Source organism: Panthera uncia (genome assembly GCF_023721935.1).
Source record: "Panthera uncia isolate 11264 chromosome D3 unlocalized genomic scaffold, Puncia_PCG_1.0 HiC_scaffold_8, whole genome shotgun sequence".
NCBI classification, from domain to species: Eukaryota; Metazoa; Chordata; class Mammalia; order Carnivora; family Felidae; genus Panthera; species Panthera uncia.
In genome coordinates, this window is record NW_026057586.1 from 61381145 (window position 1) to 61399515 (window position 18371).

The following is an 18371-nucleotide window of genomic DNA, read 5'->3' on the forward strand; positions in this document are numbered from 1 at the left end:
GAGAGAGAGAGAGAGAGAGAGAGAGAGAGAGAGAGAGAGAGAATATCCCAAGAAGGCTCTGCGCTGATAGAGCAGATGTGGTGCTTGATATCATGAACTGTGAGATCATGACTTGAGCCGATATTGAGAGTCAGACACTTAACAAAATGAGCCACCCAGGTCCCCTAGGGAAGGCTAAGATTTCTGAAAAGCACACCCAAGTCTAACCTAAGCATGGCTGAATTACAACATGGATTGAATTGCCTCCCAGGATCTCTTGTGTTAACACGAGTTAACTGACTAGAAAGGATGCAGACAATTGGAATGGGGCCATATGGCAGGTCTACTGCATCAGACAAAGAACAACATTTCCTAGAATCTCCCTCTCTGTACAGCTCCAGTTTGGAGGTTGCCAAGGACAGAAACATCCACAAAGTTGTGAGTGTGGAAGTGAATATCCCAAACACAAGCAAATTAATATTAAGAATTTCTCAAGATACTTTAGTAACATAAAAAAATTCAGTGGGAATAATTTCTTCTGACTCATATAGCTTACAAAAATGATGTCTGGGTCCTACAAGTACCAATTCATAAAAGACACTGGCACATTTTGATAATAATATTGCATTGTTATGTTTATCATCCATTCTTCCATACATACCATACCCTGCACCCAATCCTGGCTGGAGTAGTGGTATCCTTGAAGTTTCTATTAGAGAAAGTACAGGTCATAGAAAACTCAATACAGAAACATGAAGCCTTACATGGACAAAATGGTGCCATGTCCATTCTTCCAATGTTGCATTCTAGAATTATTACTTGAGCACCACAGGTGAAATGTAAAGACACTGTGTCCTGTGCTACATGGACCCAGAAACGCACTGAGTGATTGTTCCCCAAACTAAACACATTTACCAGGCATTCAGCTTCCTGCTTGGATGTCAGCAGAAAAGGGCAATGGATTTATTTTTAATGCCTATACTAGGTTGTGTGTGGGTGGCTGAACTCCCATTTATACAGAGCAGCAATATACCCAGCTGAAATATTTAGACTTCCTTGCAACTAAGTGCGTGCATGTGGACAAATTTTGGCAAAGGAGGTGAGAGTGGAATGCCAACTTCAGGAGAGCCTGCTTAACGGAAGCTGAGCCAGGGGGGCTATTGCTCTCCTGGAATGTGAATGTGATAACTGGAGTTCCAGCAGCTATCTTGGACTTCAGATAACATTGAGAATAAGACCCATGCATGGTGGAGTAGAGAAACAGATAGCATGTGGCTCCCTGAGTTGCCCAACCAGTCCTGAACTACATGAGCTTGAATTTCTATCCTATAAAGGCCATTCTTTTATCCAATCTGTGCATACTAGCCACAATATTTCTTAACTGGTATACTTTGTGACCCTGAGGGATTTCCATGTTCCACGTGAACTAACTGCATTGGGGCTGTTATGGATAATGGGACAGGCCAAATCCATTCTACTGTCACCTCCACAAATGGCCACTGGCCATTTGGGGTGAGAAGGGGTGAGGTTATGAGAATTTGGTCTCCTCTCAGGGAGCAGCTGACAACTCCATCTGGAAGCTCATTATTCTGAGAAGTAACACATCCAAACCTGATTCCATTTCTCCTCACTTGGCAGCAGGGGATTGCATTATCCCCCCACATCTCATTTTACTTCCTGCTGTCATGGCTCTTTCAGCCCACTGTCAGTGCCTAGACAGGCACTGTAAGCTGCTTCCAAGGCTAGAAATGGCAGCATGGCTTGGCTGGGTGTTCCGGGATGATGGTCTCCCAAGGCTCAGTGAGCCTCCCTGGTCACAAGGGCTCTCTCTGCACCTGCTCCTCTCTCCTAACCTCTAAGAGGTGCCATGGCCCCTCTAGTTCCATTTCCTCCAGTGCTTTGGTTTGTTCCCTTCACCAGGTACTCGTTTTTCCTTTACCCCAACTTTACACATTCTTACCAATGAACGCCAATAATTTGTCCTCCTCCAAGACAAATGATTTCCTCTTTGCTCCACAGGGTCCATAACATTCTTCCATATCTGTAATAGTCTGTATATAGCCACACTTAATATATCTTTTAAAATTTCTATCTCTCTGTAGAAAGAAGTCCAGCTCTGCATTTTAAATCTAGGTGACAGATAAAAACTTAATTGTAGAATTCACTCAGTTTGAATAGATCAATATAAATGTTTGGTAGAAAGTAGTAGAATTGGGCGGGGGGAAAGGGGAGAGGGAAGCAAACCACAAGAGACTCTTAATGACAGAGAACAAACTGAGGGTTGACAGAGGGAGGTGGGTGGGTGATGGGGTAGATGGGTGATGGGTACTAAAGAGGGCACTTGCTGTGATGAGCACTGGGTGTTGTAGTGATGAATCACTGAATTCTATTTCTGAAACAAATGTTGCACAGTATGTTAACTAAAATCTAAGTTAAAATAAAGTAGAATCTCTGGACTGCATTACAACAATGTTTTATTCATCTCTTCCTCAGATTAAAAGCCCTGGACTCAAGCAAAGTTTCCATAAAACGCAAAATATGCACCTTGCTTTCCAACCCCAACACTTCTAGTTTATTACCATCCTTTTCTATCTAACTTGTCTATGTTATGGATAAAAAGCAATCTCAAAGTATAGTGGCTTAACATTACAGTTCATTTCTCTCATTACACGTCCCCTGAAGGCAAGGAATTCCGTTTGATATTATCACTTTTAGGGACTCAGGCTTGCAGTTTCTGCCATCTTTTAACTAAACTATCAGAACACCTGGCCTCAGTTGCCTGGGCAGGGGAAGGGCTGGGAGAATTGCACGTGGGCTTTCCCCACCTCACTTCTTTTTCACATCTCACAGTCAGAACTAGTCACATGCCCAATGCAGCTGCAGGGGTGGGGCCGGGGAACGGAAATTCGAAGAGTAAACAGAATATTTGGTAAGGAGTAAAGGTCCCCATCCCTGCCATAAGTTCTACATAGAACTAGACTGAAATCAGATTTAACACTTAAATGGAATCATCTTACAGTCATTTGAATTAAGAATATTTAATTTTCAGGGACTCATGGATGGCTCAGTCAGTTAAGCATCTGACTTCAGCTCAGGTCCTAATCTCATGGTTAATGAGTTCAAGCCCCGGATCCAGCTCACTGTTGTCAGAGCTCAGCCACTTTGGATCCTCTGTTGCCCCCTCTCTCTCTGCCCCTCCCTTGCTTGTGCACTCTCTCTCTCTCTCAAAAATAAACATTAAAAAAAAATTTTTTTTAAGAATTTTTAGTTTTCTACTTAGAAGCTGTTATTTTTCAGGCATAATATTAGTTTTTATTCCTTGTTTTAATAAATTTTTTTTTTTTTTTTTTTTTTTTTTGGCTCGCTCTTTTAACATGCACAACTTACAGAGCTTAGGACAGATCTTTCCAATCTTACCTGTAACAACAGCAAGACTGATTCACACAGGTCAATGTAATTACTAAAGGAATCTGATTTCTTTTCCCCTCCTTGCAATTTCCTTCTGTACCCCACGGCACATTTCTCCCCACAAGACATGAAAAGTTACCACATTTCTCAGCTTCATTCTCTCCTCCACACCTAAAATTGGTAGTTATTCAATTTCTGCTTGGAATGCCACTGCATGGCAGTCAGAGGGGGTGTCCCTGGGACCTCTCTGATCCCACTGACTGATCAACTTTTGGCGGTGGGACCTTAAGTATTCCTACAGCCTCGATCACGAGAAGCTTGGAATTGTGCTGTGCGCTGGGCTGCCTTGCTGTTATCTCGGTTTCCTTAAGCTGTTCACTGGGCCAGGCAATCTGAAGTACTGATCAGTGGGTGAATTTTGCTGTATGGTTTGCTCTTGATGAGTCCCTCAACCACCCACATGTCTCATGCCACATACCATCAGGTCCCACCTGGGAAGAGTCAAGTCACTGCTCACTTCTTGGGTTTCTGAAAATGCCATCCAAAGTACAATCGTGGTGGTGGGGTTTTCACATCAATCTCATTTTGACAGTAGGTGCAGCATTTCAAGTGGGTTAAGAACTGCTGGGCAGAGACCCATCCAAAGACCCAGCAGGTTACATTAAATTTCCGATTCAATTAAGATAAACTTTTATCAAAAGTAAGGTGATCACCACAGGGCAGTGGCAGATATAGTTTATTTTAGAGGAGCTTCCCTTAAACGCCAGAACCCTCAGGAGTTATGTGCCTGTGAGTCTCAAAGACCACAGGGCAGTGTCTCATCAGGTCTGACAGCTTTGATTGTTGCCTTGCCACTGCTCTCTCCAAACTGGGGGCTTCTACTGCCATTCCAAAGAACAGACAGGAGCAATCTGAGCACTTTTCTTTAACCTAATGCCATCACAAATTGGTCTCTCCTGTTCTTGAGCCAAACTTCTTGTGAGGCCCTATCCTTATCCAAGGAGAGTAACAGAATGTGCCAGCATCCCTGAATAATAACTCTGCTTCTGATTTCCCAAGTCTGAAAAGCCCTCTTCTCCACATCTAAGTAGGTACCTCTGTCCATCATGGCACTTTAACACTAGTTTTACCTGCATATTTGCTTATTTACATGCTTACTGTTTAGCTCTCCCACAAGACTGTAGTCGACCACAACCATGTTCTCCCCCGATCACTGAATACGAAAGCTCTAGTACAGTGCTTACCACATAAGCGTTCAATAAATATTCATTCAACAAATGAATGAGCAAGGAATATTCCAGTAATTCCAAATAGTTTGGCATAGCACCTGCTTAGGGTGCCCATTAAGAACAGGCAGGCACGCCTAAAGCATAAGCAACAAAAGCAAAAATAAACAGGTGGGACTGCATCAAACTAAAAAGCTTCTGCACAGCAAAAGAAATCATCAGCCAACTGAAAAGACCATCTACAAAGTGGGAAAAAGATTTGCAAACTATGTATCTGATAAAGGGTTAATATCCAAGCTATATAAAGAACTCACACACCTCAACAGCAAAAGAATCCAAATAATCCAATTAAAAAATGGACAAAGGACCTGAACATTTTTCCAAAGAAGATATACAAATGACCAACAGGTACATGAAGATACTCATTGCAAGTCACTAAGGAAATGCAAATTAAAACCACTGCGATATCACCTCATGCTTGTTAGAATGGCCATGACCAAAGAGACAAGAGGATGGACGTGGAGAAAGGGAACCCTGGTGCACTCTTGGTGGGAATGTAAATTGGTGCAGCCACTATGGAAAACATTATGGAGGCTCCTCAAAAAATTAATAGAACTACTTGTCATCTAGCAATTTCACTGCTGGGGGGATATATCCAAAAATAAACACTAACTCAAAAAGGCATCTGCACTCCCATATTCATAGCAGCATTATTTACAATAACTAAAACATGGAAACCTAAGTGTTCACCAATGGAAGAATGGATAAGAATGATGTGATATGTGTGGAATATTATTCATTCATAGAAACAAAACAAAACAAACAGTAACAGGAAATCCTACCGTTCGTGGCATGGATGGACCTTGAAGGCATTTTGCTAAGTGGGAGAAGTAGAGAAAACCCAAATACTGTACAATGTCACTTAATATGTGGAGTCCACTTACACGTGTAAACCAAACAGCAAACTCAGAGAAAAAGAGACCCAACTTGTGGTTACTAGAGGTGGATGGTGTGGGGAGGGAGAAGTGAGAAAAGGTACAAATTTCCAGTCACATGTATTAGGGATGTAATGTACAACATGATGACTAGACTTAACACTGTTGTGTGATACGTATGAAAGTTGTTGAGAGAGTAGATCCTGAGTTTTCAGCACAAGGAAAATTTATTTTGTTTATTGTATCTATATGAGAAGGTGGATATTAAATAAACCTACTTAGGGATCATTTCACAATATATGCAAATCAAACCATCATGCGGTACACCTTACACTTACAGAGTGATGCGTGTCAATTATTTTTCAGTAAAACTGGGGAAAAACAAAAAACAACAAAAAAAGGAGGATAGTCAGGAAACAGCCAAAAGATGAAGTGGTGTACACAGCATGCTGGGGCCTTGGGATTTAAAATGAAGGCAAATTTTTCTAAGGTGCCATTAGATCATCTTAAGAAGGGTGACACTCAGATCTTTAAGTCACTCGGGGAGGCTGTGCAGACTGGATTGGCACAAACAGGCATGCCACAGGAGGCACGAGAGTCTACTGCTGTGTTCCCCATCTGTAATGAAAGTTTAAAGAAAAATTAACAGAACTTTGTGACCGACTGGATGTAGAGCCTAAGTAGAGGAACTTACAATGAATCTCCAGTTTCTGGTGGGTGGCACCAAATGAACTAGAAAATACAGGAGGAAGGTAGCATTCAGTATTGGAGTTTAAGAAATTTATGCCATTACCATTTATGGAATTGGGTACATGGTTTATAACTCAGAGCTGACATTGGAGCAGGAGTGGAAGAAGTTGCATATAATAATCAGCACAGAGGAATCAGATAAAGACTTGGGCAAAGATGAGATCATTCAAGGTTAAGTGTGTTAAAATTAAAATCCAAGGCCCAAAGATGGGGTCCTAGAGTCAGAAGAGAAACAGAATGAAAAGACAACCTACTAAATGAGAGAAAATATTTGCAAACCATGTACCTGATAAAGGGTAGTCTCCAAAATATATAAGGAACGCCTACAATATCAGAAAAAACTAACAAACCAGTTGAAAGGCAAAGAATAGACATTTCTCCACAGAAGACATATGCATGACCCACAGGTGTAAGAAAAAATGCTCAACTCCACTAATCATCAGGGAAATGCAAACATACACACACACACACACACACGATATCACCTTATACCTGTCAGAATGGTATTATCAAAAACAAGACAAAATGTGTTGAAAATGTGGAGAAATTAGAACCCTTGTGCTCTGACAGTGAGAATGCAAAATGGTGCAGCTGCTATGGAGAATGGAGGTTCCTTCAAAAATTAAAAATCCAACTACCATGTTATCCAGCAATCCCACTCCTGGGTATCTATCCAAAAGAACTGAAATCAAGGTTTTGAGGAAATATTAGCCCTCCCATGTTCACTGCAGCACTCACTATTCATGACAGTCAAGATGTGGAAACAACCCAATAGTCCATCAACAGATGAATGGATAAAGAAAATGTGGCATATACAGGTGACTCTTGAACAACACAGGTTTGAACTGTGTGGATCCACGTATTAGTGGATATTCTTCAAAATATATTACAAATATTTTTTGGAGATTTGCAACAATTTGAAAAAACTCACAAATGGACTGTGTTGCCGAGATACATCAAATGTTAATGTTTCTAATACTGTATTATGAATATGACTCTAATGCAATATGCCATAAAAATTTTATAACAGTTCATTCATTTCTGTAATGTTAGGCTATCTTGCAACAATCATATTGATTACACCAAGCCACTGTGAAATAACTGTACTGATCACATTAGGTTACCATAACGCAATCATATTGCTGCTTGTTATCAACACATGAAGTCATTATTCCTATAAACATTAATTTCTTTTCCACATTACCTTTTCATTTTTCATCTAGTGTTAGTAATATGTATCACATCTACAGTTTTTTGAATCATGTAAGACAATACTGATACAGGTTCTGACAGACAATTTCATCTTACACAGAACATAAACTTATGGTAACAATATAGTATAGTACTTGAAATGTATTTTCCTTATGATTCTAACATTTTCTTTTCTCTAGCTTACTTTATTGTATGAGTAGTACAGAACACAAGTGCGAGATATGTGTTAACTGTTTATGTTATTGATAAACCTTCCAGTCAACAGTAGGCTTTTAGTAATTAGGTTCTGGGGGAGTCAAAAGTTATAAACAGATTTTCCTGTGGGGGTTAGCACTCCTAATCCATGTTGTTCAAGGGTGAACTGTATATATACAATGGAATACTATTCAGCCTTATAAAGGGAAATTCTGCAGTATGCAAAAACATGGATAAACCTTGAGAGCATTATGCTAAGTAAAACAAGCTAGTCACAGAAAACCAAATACTGCATGACTCCACTACATAAAGTACCTAAAATAGTCTAATTCATAGTATCAAAGAGTGGAATGGTGATTGCCAGTGGTGGGGGTTGGGGGCCAGGAGGAAGTGGGAATTATATTCAACAAGCATAAAACTTCAGTTAAGCAAAATGAAAAAGCTCTAGAGATCTATCAAACATTGTAACTACAGTCAACATAATTTACACTTAGAAATTTGTTAAGAGGGTAGATCTCATGTTAAGTGTTCTTACCACAATAAAACAAGAGTCAGGCAGAAAGACAGGTAAAGAAAGCAGAGAGGTCTCGTTGAGTCTAAGGAGAAAGTTTCAAAGAAGGAGTTCTTAATGTTGCTGTCAAGAAGTCATATAAGGTAAGAATTGAAGAGTTAACTATATTTGGCTATAATACGAGCTAAGATGACTTTTCTGAGGCATTTCTGTAGTGATACAAGACAAAGTCAGACACTCTTGGGGTAAAGAGTATACGGGTAATGAGGAAATAGAAGTAGTTAGTTGAGTGTGGATGACCTTCAAGAACTTCGTTGACACAAAAGATGGATTATCCTGGGTGGCTCAGCCGGCTAAGCATCCGACTCCTCGATGTCAGTGCAGAGCCTGCTTGGGATTCTCTCTCTCCCTCTCATCCCCTCCCCAGCTCGCACACAGGCGTGCGTGCTCTCTCTCAAAATAAGTATTTTTTTAAAAAGGAGGATTATCCTCCTGCACTACTTTATGGTATAATGAATTTTTCATGCATTCTTTATGAAAGATTTACTAGGGATCAAGAATTTGCTTACTCCCAAAATAAACCAGAAACACTGGAAAGCAAGGCAAAATGAACATAAGGAGAGTCATTACATTTTTAAAAGATGAAACAGATGTATTCAATAAACAGTATTATAAAAATTTCACAGTTGGCAAAACAAAACCAATTATGAGTTTGTTATACTGTTAAGGTGATACTCACATGACACACAGGCTTGTGTGTGTCTAGACAAGAAGAATATCACCAGTAACCTGACAACTGACTGCACACACAGCCCAAACACATCGCCTGGTTGGGAAATTCGATGGTAAAGAAGCCAAAAGCTTCTCACTCAAGAGGGAACCCTTGGTCTTTTTATAACAGGAAGTGTTTGAGGAACACAAAACATCCAACACAAGAGTAACACGATGATTTTAAAAACTGCATTGAGTTGCTACACTTACTTAAAAATAATTTAATACCATAATCCATATTAATATTTTTTCCAAGTAACAAAAGGAGTATTATAACTTTTCTTCTGTGCTTTCATCTAACCTATTCTGACAGGAAGACTACTTGAGAGGTAACTAAAGAAAATTTTTAAAAGCAAGTGACCAACATTTTGAACCGATTTCAATTTAAACGTCGATTATGAGTTATAAAAAAGTGAGAGTAAACTCTTAAGGAAACATTCATTATCTAAAGCAGTGCTGTCCTAAGATAAGGCACACAAACCAACATAGTCTATTTAATAAAAATATTTAATGCTGCCAAAAAGTATAAAAATACAGTAGGAATGGCAGTACAATACAAAGTAGTCTCTCCTAATTTATTTCTTTTACATCTTTCTACATTTCATACACACATTAAAAAAACTTAACAATACATCAAATTAGAGGGTTCTGCAAAGTCTTCTGCTGGTGGTGCTCTTCTTTCCCTGGATGTAAAGTTTACTCTGTAAACAGACAAATGTGAGGCAATCTACAGGTTTATCAAGCCTCACTTTAGTTTCCGGAGTGGGCTTCAGGTCTTGCTTTGCACATCAATGGTTCAAAATTTATAGCTGCAGAATATTCTCAAGTCATGAATATTTAGGTGTCTGTCAATCTTGGCCTAAAACATAAAATAAGAAGTCATCTATTCAATTCAGATTCACCAAACACACAGACATACATAGACACACACAAACATAAAAGGACTAACAATGAACTAAAAAAGCAACTAAAAAACATTCTAACGTATCACATTCAACCACACTAAGTGCTTCACTGTTATCTTGGTAAATCTGCTTATGTGCTCGATTTTCAAACAGAATTGGTGGTGTGAGGGAGACTCATGTTAAAGCACCGTAACTCATACGGCTTTATCAAGAATTACTAACTGTGAATTTCTCAGGTCATCCTGCATTACTCAAGAAATGACCTCCATGTGAAATACTGACAGACAGACGGGTTTAAAAAAAATGTACCCACAACAGTTTAGCAAGATTATATGGTATGTGCTAGACTTACCAATACTTTGGAATTCAATGCAAAAGTCTAATCCAATTTGGACCTCCACTGTATCATACTGCTAAAAATATTATGAACGTAAGGTCTGAACATAAAGTTGGCTTATATCTTTAAGTCACGGACTGTTAGCAGCATGCTTTTTTGTCCTGAAGGATAACACTAATGATTATAGCAATACAGAACCGAAGTGACATCATTTAGGTTACTACCAATATAAAAGAAAACACAGACATAAAATAATTGACATATTGTATTTTAATGTCAAAAAGTAAAGATTAATGAGAGTTTAAACAAGCAACAGACAGATGAAATAACTATTTTAAGGGCAGTTTTTGATGGTATTTCACAATATTTGCAAGTAACTGAACTCTGGAGGTAAATGTTATTTCCATTCTTCCCCTGACTTCCTTCGCTATGACACACACAAAAAACCCCCAAATCTAAATAAATACTTATTATTGTCTCCATATGTATAAATAGGAATATAAACCATACCCACACATTCTCCCATAACGTTTAGTCAAAAACTTTCAAATACTACAAACTGGGCTTTTTCCTAATGACGGACTCTTCCTACTGAAGAATAACAATACCAAGCACCTGGTCTTCTGAATACCCCATTTCTCTTGATTGTCCAGCACAGAGAAATGTCAAGTCACCAAGAAACATTCTCATTAGGTGTCTGTGAGTCACAAAACCTACTACGGATGCTTACTGTTGGGTTCTGCTGAGCCCTCAACCAAAGCAGACATAGTAAGGAAAAGTGCTTCTTACAGACTCTGATTGCTGTAAAAAACATATTTATTTCCCATGCATTGAGAAAATCTGCCCATCAAAACAAAGCAATTTAATCCACTCAATCAAAGTGAATGAAATAATGGTTTGCTTTAGAGAATATTCTGGTGTTCCAGTATTTCTCTGGTTCAGTGGCAGTTCAACCTGTTTTCACAAAAATTTTTGGAGGGAAAAACTTCGATTTGTTTCACTCAAAAAACAAGAAGAGGGTTACTTTGTTTTTCAACAAGTGGTTGTCTAATTCCTTCCACTTAAGTATTTGAATATTCCATAAAAAACAAAGTCATAATAGAAGCAGAGTGAGGTGTGGAGCTACTGGAATTTCACAGACAGGAGTCTGAGTTTCAGCTGTCATGTACTAGCTGTGCAACTGTGGGCAAGTTACTTATTCGCCTCTGACTTACTTTTGTTATCTTAAAATAGGGTAATGTATGTAGAAGAGGTGTTAGGCAGGTTAAATTTAGATTATGCAGTTAAGCTGACTGGCAGAACTGCAGGTGTCCAATAACACATTGCCGTCTTCCCCAGCAGTGTTAAAGATTCACCTACCAATGGCAAACTATTACTTGTAACGACTAAAAGAATTTGACAGCATTTTTAAAAATTCATTTTTTTCTTTGTAAATATTATTCTGGGGGATAGGAAAAGTCAGATGGAATCATTGGCAGTGTTAACTATTTTAAAAGAATGTATTTGTTTGCAGGACTGAGAAGACAGGCTTTATTTTAGGAAAAAATACGTTCACTTGAATCACTTCTTGCTGCTTTAACAAGTCAAAGGTAAAATGGGTTCAAACAAATCAAGTGGAATTAGCCGTGCGTGCTGCAAGCTTTCTGTGGAGAAAGCGCCTGTGCACACTGTCCAGTGTCATTCTGGAACAGGGCCAGATTTACAGACTGAGCATGATCTTCCCAAGCTGGCTCCATACCTGAAGTAACAGAAAGTCAACCTGCATCCGAAGTATTTTTTGCCACCAGATATTCACACTATTTTTTACTGAAAAGAATCACAAAACCTTTTGTAAAGGTGAGCAAAGAAAGCATTGCCTTATAGAGAAAACAAACATATCTAGTCTCCCTTTCCTGAATTCACCAAACTCAAAATAACTTCGGTTTTTTTTTATAGTGGTAATTTGAAATACCGACACCATCACGTCTACAAAAATCTATGTCAAATTAGAGCAACAATAAAGAATTGATGCTTTTAAAAAATGGTCTCTATAAAGAAAAAAACCTTCCATGCAACTCTTATATACTATAAATACTATGTATATAATATATACTATATATAATACACTATGTATATAATAGGTACTATATATATATGTATATATATATACATATATATACATATACACATACACATATATTAATACTACCTAATGAAAAACCACAGTACTAAAGTAGACTCTGTAATATCGCCACTATATCCTGTAATTCCTATATTCCGCTCTACATTATGAAACCAAAATAGAAGGAGTTCAAAAGATTGAACTTTGCAGTCTCCCAGTGGACTACCCAGAGACGGTCAGAGCTCTTTAAAATTTTTCACTGTCAGGTTGTTACTGATAAAGACGAAGCCTTTCATACCAAGTAAAAGCTTCTCATCTGAGTCACTGCTTCCACTTGGCAATGCCCTGTGATGGAATAAATGACAGTGAGGAAAACATTTTCCCCAAAGAAGTTTCCAAAATTTAATGGCTATTTCTCTGAAGAATGCTGAGGAAAAGCACTTGTGCAGAATTGCTGTTGCTGGAGCAATCTGAATGTGGTAAATATTGAGAAAATGCTTGCTGATGAGGGAAAAATGAGATGGCTAAACTCATAACCATTTTCCTAGAAGTTTGTTCTTTAGAACACTACCCATGGAAGTGAGTGGCTTAAAATTCCCAAATTAAAAGCTTAAATTCTCAGGTCTGGAGGGACAATGAAATGGCCATCTCATGGCGAGGACATGGAAGTAGCTGAAAGCATGCAGTATCTGGACTGGGGAGGCCCAGGCAGAGCAGGCACTGTGCAGCTCACACAACCCGAGTCTCTTCCCACCGAAGCAAGTCAGCACTTATGCATCACAGACCTGATGGAACAAGAGAGAGCTGAAGTTCTAACATATTCACTCTTGTAGGAGCTATGGATGACGTCATCCTGAAATAGTGCTTTGAAGATAAGTATTAAATAAATGGAATCAAATCTAAACAAATGAACTAGGGAAAGAGATGAAAGAAACAGGTCAACTCCAGAATAAATCATTCAAGGAATGACCAAGACTCACATATTAAGTCAGTAGAACTTAGTTTGGTTATATGGAAGAATATTACCTTCAAAATATTATTCGTAAGATTTTGTGCCCCTATCCTCTAAATAATTAGTCAAGGCCAAATGAAAGGTTTCTTAAAATAAGAGAGACTTTATTATTAGCTATTGATGTAGAAAGGAGAACACAGAACAGACACTTCTGCACTTAGTTTCAGACCAGATCACTGCACCAAGGTCTGACCTCAGCACCCCCCCCACCATTGGAGTGCAACAGATTTCGGACATCCAAGCCCTTAATCCTTATTCCCCACTCCCCTGCCAAACCCACATGGACTGCTGGACAAAAAAAAACAAAAAAACAAAAAAACAAAAAAACAAACAGATGTTTACAGAAGGTGTGATTCCTCAACTCCTGCCTGAACATAGGAAGAAGTGGATGACATACATAATGGCATTAGGCTTATAAGAGACTATATTAAGAAAAACCTCTGTTAGGTTTTGTGTCTGAAAGTAAAAACCAAGGCAGACCAAATTTTAAAATCTGTACAATAACCAGGCAGGCACACTGGGGATGTAGGTACTTGCTGAAATAGAATATACAAAGGTTAATGACAGTATTTCTAATATAATCAGGTTCTGGCCTGTGTCTATTTACATAGAATCTAGTCAGATATTTTTCTAAGAGGGAAATGACTTGTAGGAGGTAAGTCTTTCTTTGAGAATGATCGATTCTAATCTACAGAGCCTGATTCAATGACTGCAGCATAAAAGAACCTAGCAATGTTAAGTCTCAGGTTGATTATGGCTTAATAACAACACTTACTTCAAAAGCGTATTGTAAGGATTTAATAGGATAATCTATAAAAGTGCATATTAGCACAGTGCCTGGTACATAGTAAATGATCAATAAATGGTAGCAGTTTATTGGTACCAATCAATAAATGGTACCAATACTTTGAACTGACACTGAAAACAAAGGACTTGATATAAAAAGTGGAGGCTGCTCCATTCCATAAACTACTTTTTAAACCAATATGTATTTTTTGATTCATACCATCAATTCTAGTGTATTTAAAATGAAAGGGACAAAAGCACAAATATACATAAAATTAACTTAAGAGTTATAATTACTTCTCGTAACATACCTGTTAAGCAGAGATATTAAAAAAATAAACAAAAAAAAAAAATCAATGCTTTTTTACTTCCTCTTTTTTGTTCATTCCTTTTGGTAGAAATATATCAATGCAGTCAGCATTAATTTGAAGACAGAAGAGGAAAAGGACAGAGCACATATATAAAATATATCCTAAACATGAAGAATGGTCTTTATATTGATCTAAAGTTCTCTATACACTTTCACATGTTACTTTTTTTTTAATCCTCTAAGGATTCAGGAAAAGGTATTATTTTTATTTTATATACAGATAAACTAAAAATGGAGAACTGTTTTTACATGTTATATATAAGCAAGCATAGATAAAAATTGCTAATAGGCCAGCATAAAATACTTAGCTACACTTGGAAACAAATACGTGACCAGTTGGTATAGCCAGAGAAGACAGCATTAAATCAAAGACAGCTGTCAGTTTATCGGCAGGGACAGATATGAACACAAATGCACTATATATTAATGTAGATATCCTTTCTTAAAAATGATAAAGCCTCTGGCTTTTTAAAAAACCTTTTTTTCGTCCTTAACCTATTCCAAAAATAATACTACCTCATTAAAGTCAAACTATACAACTGACTTTTAAAATCTGTTATAATTAGAAAATATTAGGAGACACAAATTTTGTAAAATGTAAAACCTACCGCGGATTGCTAACTTTGTCGTCTGGCTGTTACCCAAGAAGGCAGGAGCCCGGTCTGTGTCCTTCCCTCTGACTAGCACACCGCTTTCAATAAAGGGGCCAGGATGATGACCCTGGGCACCACAGCACATGTATTTTTAATAATTAGTACATGGAACCCACCAAAAATATTATTACTGGTAAAAACTCAACACACTATCCTTCAGGATCTGCTTGAGAGGAAAGATGACTAACCCCTGCAGAAGTTTATCAACAAATGTTTACTACACTGAACATGACTGTTAAGATATATGACAAAAAACACCACTCAGAAGGAAAGAAAGCAGACAAAAAGCAAAGCTAAAATCCAGAATCCAGGGAAGCACATTTACCCTGCAAAGGGGCATCATTATCAGCATTTGTTTTTTGTAAGAAGTTTTTACCTTTTTGTTTAAGGCAAGGCTACTTTCAATTGGAGACTCAGTATGATCTACCCATATTTTACTTGCAGAGTAATATACTGCATTTTAGCAAATATAAACCAAGGCAAATTAGAAAGATTTTAAACCAATAATGACGGGTCCCGGTACCTGAACACAGGTTTAATGCAGACAGACATAAAAAAAAAAAGTCCCTCTTACCTCCTCTCCATTTAAAGGTTACAGGGCACAGTAATACTGAATTAGGACACAGGCACAAGTTACGTAAATCTTATTTAATATGTAGTACCACCTACATCCTGCTTTCAGACTTTCAGCATAATTTAACACATTCAAAAAACTACTCAAATCAATTCAAAATACCTATCTATACCAATGGTTTTCAAACTGTTTTTAAGATTTTAACTGTCCCCTTAAAATAATTAAACCTCATGCAGCGATCTTATGTAGTATATAAAATAGATAAAGCAGAGATGCTCTGGTTGAAAGTAAAGGCTGGTAGCTTGGAGTCCTTCCAACCACCTCGGGGCGACCCTTCAAAAATCCAATAAGCGTAGTTCGAAAACCAGTGAAGTAATGTGACTTTATTATATCAGTAATTAAATTTATAACAACTATTTAAAGTTTAAGCTAAACAAGTTAAACACTGAATGGAATGTTGGGATATGAAGAAGGCTAGCACTCAAATGAGCAGTTAAATTCACCAGACAATATGCTTTAAAGATACCCATTAAGAAGTTAAAGGGACAAGGTCAGATTTGTACATCATCATACTATTTATTGAAGTAGAAAGAACTTGAAAAAATTTTACTTCAAAACTTCAGTATAGTAAACTGAAACTGTGGATAATAAAATGCTGCTCCTTATTTTTATTTCCTAAAGCATCGTTTACCCCAACTATAAATTAGGGTAATTACATTGAAATGTTCATGAAAAATAAACAGTATCCATCATGGGCTTTACAGAAACCAATTTCTTTACAAAGTCTTGAGACCAAATGTTACCTGACTATGCCAGTAAGGAGAATTTTCCTTCAAAGATATTTTTAGGGAAAATTTTTGTTTCTTTGTTTGTTTTTCTTTTTAAATTTGGGAAAACTGTAAAACATAAAAGAAATGCAAATATATAGTAAAAAGTGCTTATTTAAAGTTAGTTCTAACTGCTCATATCAAACTTCTCTTTAGGAAAATGTATCCAGTACAATTGAATCAACATACAATTTATTTTTTTATGGTAACAGATTTTGCATATTGAGCTTTTAAAAAGTACATTTAACTACAAAAGTAAGATTAAATACTTATAAAATATATTTACCCTGAAATGATTAAGAATATAAAATGTTGATGCCCATGTCAACAGTACATTATACATTACACGCATTATTTAAAGGTCATTTTCTTTCCAGTAATAATGTAGATAAAACCACAATATTTATTGCTTGTTATCAAGTGCAGGTTAAAATCCAGATAGCCTCCAAAAACAAATCTTTGTTTTGAGGATTTCTCAATCTGGTCAGGTGAAATATTACACTGAACATGTACGAATACAGTTGCAAAATGTACCAGTTTTCAACAAGCATTCAAGTCTTTATTTCAGATAGCTGTTTACAGTTTGGGGACAGTGTCCTGAGATGTTGGGCTGGGGACTGAATATATCACTTGTCTGGTTGGTGTCTATTCTACCGCACCATTTCTGGGGTGTGAGGAGTTTGCTAACAGACAAACCCTTGTGACTAACGCAACACTGTCAGCTATTAGTGCGGGAGCTTGCGGGGCAGAACTGTTATTTATAGGACATTCTGCTGAAACAACAGTGTCCAGCCAACAAAAGCGCCCACCAAAATGACTGACACAAACCCCATCTTAGTGAGAATAGGTTGCCAATATAACCACCTTTTCCTTTTTCGTTCAGTCTCATTTAGCCTCTGTTTCATCTGCTGCACCTTCTGAGCCGTGTTAGCTTTTCTGTCCTCTCGAATACGTTTCCGTAGAACGCTAGAATACATAAAAACAAATGAAAGGAAGTGCATGGTAAGACTTAATTACTCTAATGCAGAGGACCTAAGCCCAAATACCCACCTCCCAAGCCCCACATTTTTAAACTCGTTAAAACACTAGAATGAAAAAGGGGAGGATTTTCAATATTCTAAGTGGTCCAGAGATGTACTCTAATAATTCAACAATTTCTGGTACAATTTTCTATTAATAAATACTTTTGGCAGGACCTGAAAATAAGTATGGTGCTCTCTTTTGTTGAAATGTGAGCTGGAGGCTGTCAGCTTGTTTTCTTCCTAAGCAGCTGGAAGAGGTGAGGGATAAGAGTCCCTGGCATCTAAGCCACTTTTGTCTTTACGTGATTTTCCACAAAGGCCACTCATAAAAGCTATCTGCTTCATACTTCCATGAAGATGCCACCATGGGATGCCTACCTATCTGTTTGTGAGAATACATTGCTTATTTCACTTATTTCACACTTATTTCTAGCATCCATCTTCCTATTCAATACAGAATGTCTGTTCCAATGGAAGCTCTCTGACTCCCAAGACACACAGTCCTAGGGCACTGTAAAGAAGAATGGCTAATGGCAACATGTACATTACTATATCTTGCCTTTAAAAAAATTTCACAAACTCCATCTCCTCTTTTCATTTATTTCCTATAATACAGCAAAAACCTAACCAGTTTCCTTGCCTCTGAATTAAACATTATTGCCACAGTAAGTGTTCTTAAGTCCAGCTCTCTAGTTGTGTAGCTTGATTACAAATTTTGAATGCCTTGTCAGTCTACTACATTAAGAGCCAACTTCCCCCCTCCCCCCAGCTGAAATGTTTAACCTGAATCTAATAAT

The 18371-nt window shown here is 37.7% G+C and overlaps 1 protein-coding gene across 4 annotated transcripts in view; it reads right to left on the minus strand.

Annotated features, from left to right (window-relative positions):
- Positions 1-8842: 8842 nt before the first annotated feature.
- The window catches only part of PTPN2 (protein tyrosine phosphatase non-receptor type 2), an 86332-nt gene continuing 76803 nt past the window's right edge, over positions 8843-18371 (minus strand). The window contains exons 9-11 of one of the 4 annotated variants that reach the window (XM_049620491.1): positions 17417-17518; positions 16529-16621; positions 8843-9846 (exon numbers count right to left, since the gene is read on the minus strand). In XM_049620491.1, coding sequence (XP_049476448.1) covers positions 16570-16621; positions 17417-17518 — 154 coding nt within the window. In that variant the 3' untranslated portion in view covers positions 8843-9846; positions 16529-16569. Of the gene's footprint in view, positions 17519-18371 lie in introns of all 4 variants that reach the window. The other 3 variants (XM_049620490.1, XM_049620492.1, XM_049620489.1) reach the window with 3 other exon arrangements.